General features: G+C 40.0%; 1 protein-coding gene across 1 annotated transcript in view; it reads right to left on the reverse strand.

Annotated features, from left to right (window-relative positions):
• The window catches only part of EFCAB6 (EF-hand calcium binding domain 6), a 303,634-nt gene that overhangs the window by 271,931 nt on the left and 29,628 nt on the right, over positions 1–2,075 (reverse strand). Inside the window, 1 exon segment of the mRNA XM_008577701.1 lies at positions 243–309. Coding sequence (XP_008575923.1) covers positions 243–309 — 67 coding nt within the window.

Here is a 2,075-nt window from a genome sequence, read left to right on the forward strand (position 1 = left end):
ACAAAAGTAATTAACATTCCAGGACGTCTGCTGGTGTCATTCATCAAAAGAGATGCCATCCGAGGCAGTCCAAGTCGTCCCAACACAAGCTTTCATGCTGGCTTGTTATAAGATCTATTCAGTCAGACGACATTGATGTGAGAACTCAGCTGACAAGCATCTCGTTTTGTATTATCTACCTTCACTAACAATTGTTGTTGCCTAAGGGTGTGGGGAGAAGCATCTTAAATGATCTCTATTACCTTTTCTCCTACTTGGATTTCGAGCTCTTTTAACGTCCGGCAGAAATTCGTTTCATTCCCACCTCCCCTTAAAAATAAAAATAAAAAATCTTTGTTAAAATGTTTTAACCAAATAAATGTTTACATTGGACCTGCACAGATCAACATTATAAAATTTTCCAAAGAATCTATTTTAAAGTGCAAGGTATTTCTCATGCACTACCACCTGCCAGAAGCGTGAACTTGGACAAATTATTTAGCTTCTCCATGTCTCAATTTCCTCACCTGTAAGATGAAATATAACAACATTTGCTCCTCCTAGGGTACTACGGGAATTGTCACTACAGCTGACACGTAATGAGTACTTACTGTGCGCCAAACCTGAGCAAGCCTCATCTCATGTAAACTTCACGACAAGTCTATGGGTTAAGGATCATTATTGTTTTTACAGATGAGGAGACCAAGGGTCTTTATAGACGAGGATGTAAACGTCATGTGTGAACAAGTAGAGGCACCGCGTTCAGACCTAGATGGTCCTGCATCAGACCCAGCTCTTAACCCCTCTGCTGCTGCACCTTGTCCTGACTACTGTGTGGCTCCAAGTCCACCCTGTGGGGCACTTTTAGCCACTTGGCAAAGGACTTTATGATCAATGTATACCTACACCATCCCCTTGGCTCCATCTCCTTCTTCTTATTAACTATTTTTAAATTTTGTATTATCTGTGTATCTATAAACCACTTCAGAGCCCTTCTTTGGAAGAGACAGATAGAGTTGGGGTGGGGGCTTGGCAGAGGCAGTTGGTCTCAGCTTGCCCTTGCACCGTCTGCTGCCTGCCTTCCACCACCCACCTTCTGCCCTCATCCACGTGAGGACACACTGAGAAGGCCTTCACCAGATGCCCGTGTCTTGATCTTGGACTTCCAAGCCTCCAAAACTATGAGAAATAGATTTCTCTCCTTATAAGTTACCCAGTCTCAGGTATTGTTACAGCAGCACAAAACAGACTGAAACAGGCATTTTTCTGGAAATCCAGTTAGAATTATATTAGGTCTTCTCTTCCTATCCCCCATGTCCCTTACGCCTGTCCTCCATATTTCCTATCTCTTTGTCTTCCTGTGCTGCATTCTAGATTATTTCTCCAGATCTATCTTCTATACCACAAATGCTCTTTTCAGCTGTGTTTAATCCACTGTTTTCACCCATCCACTGAATTTTATATCTACAATTACTATATTTTTCAGTACCAAAGTTCCATTGTTTTGAGTCCATTCTGTCATTTCTTTAAACATATTAAAACACTAGTTTTAGATTATATATCTGATACTTCCAATATTTCAAGTGTTTGGAAATCCGATTCTACTGGATATTGTGTCTTTTGGCTTACAGTCCTCATTCCTTGTCTCTTCATGTATTTTTAAGACATTTTTGGGGTGTGTAATCTGATGTTACTTGGCACTTTGTAGGAATTCTTTAGGGGCCAGATTGAAGATATCTTCATCCACAAAATGTCACACCCAGTCTAGGACTACTATTTTTTTTTTTTTTTTTTTGCTGTTCCTTTATTTTTTTTTAATTTATTTTTTATTGAAACATAATTGATTATACATATTGGTGGGGCATAGAGTTGACCATCAGTACTTCTTTACAATATGTGATGATCAAATCAGAACTGGCACACTCGTCATTACAAAATGTACTCATCCTTTGTGTCCATTAACCAATTTCTCCCTAACTCCCATCCCCCTCCTCCACAAACCACAGTTCTGTTCTCTCTTTCTGAAAGTTCAACATATTGTCTTCCTTCCTTCCTTCCTTCCTTCCTTCCTTCCTTCCTTCCTTCCTTCCTTCCTT

This window comes from Galeopterus variegatus, unplaced genomic scaffold (assembly GCF_000696425.1).
Source record: "Galeopterus variegatus unplaced genomic scaffold, G_variegatus-3.0.2 Scaffold1567, whole genome shotgun sequence".
In the NCBI taxonomy this organism is placed as follows: domain Eukaryota; kingdom Metazoa; phylum Chordata; class Mammalia; order Dermoptera; family Cynocephalidae; genus Galeopterus; species Galeopterus variegatus.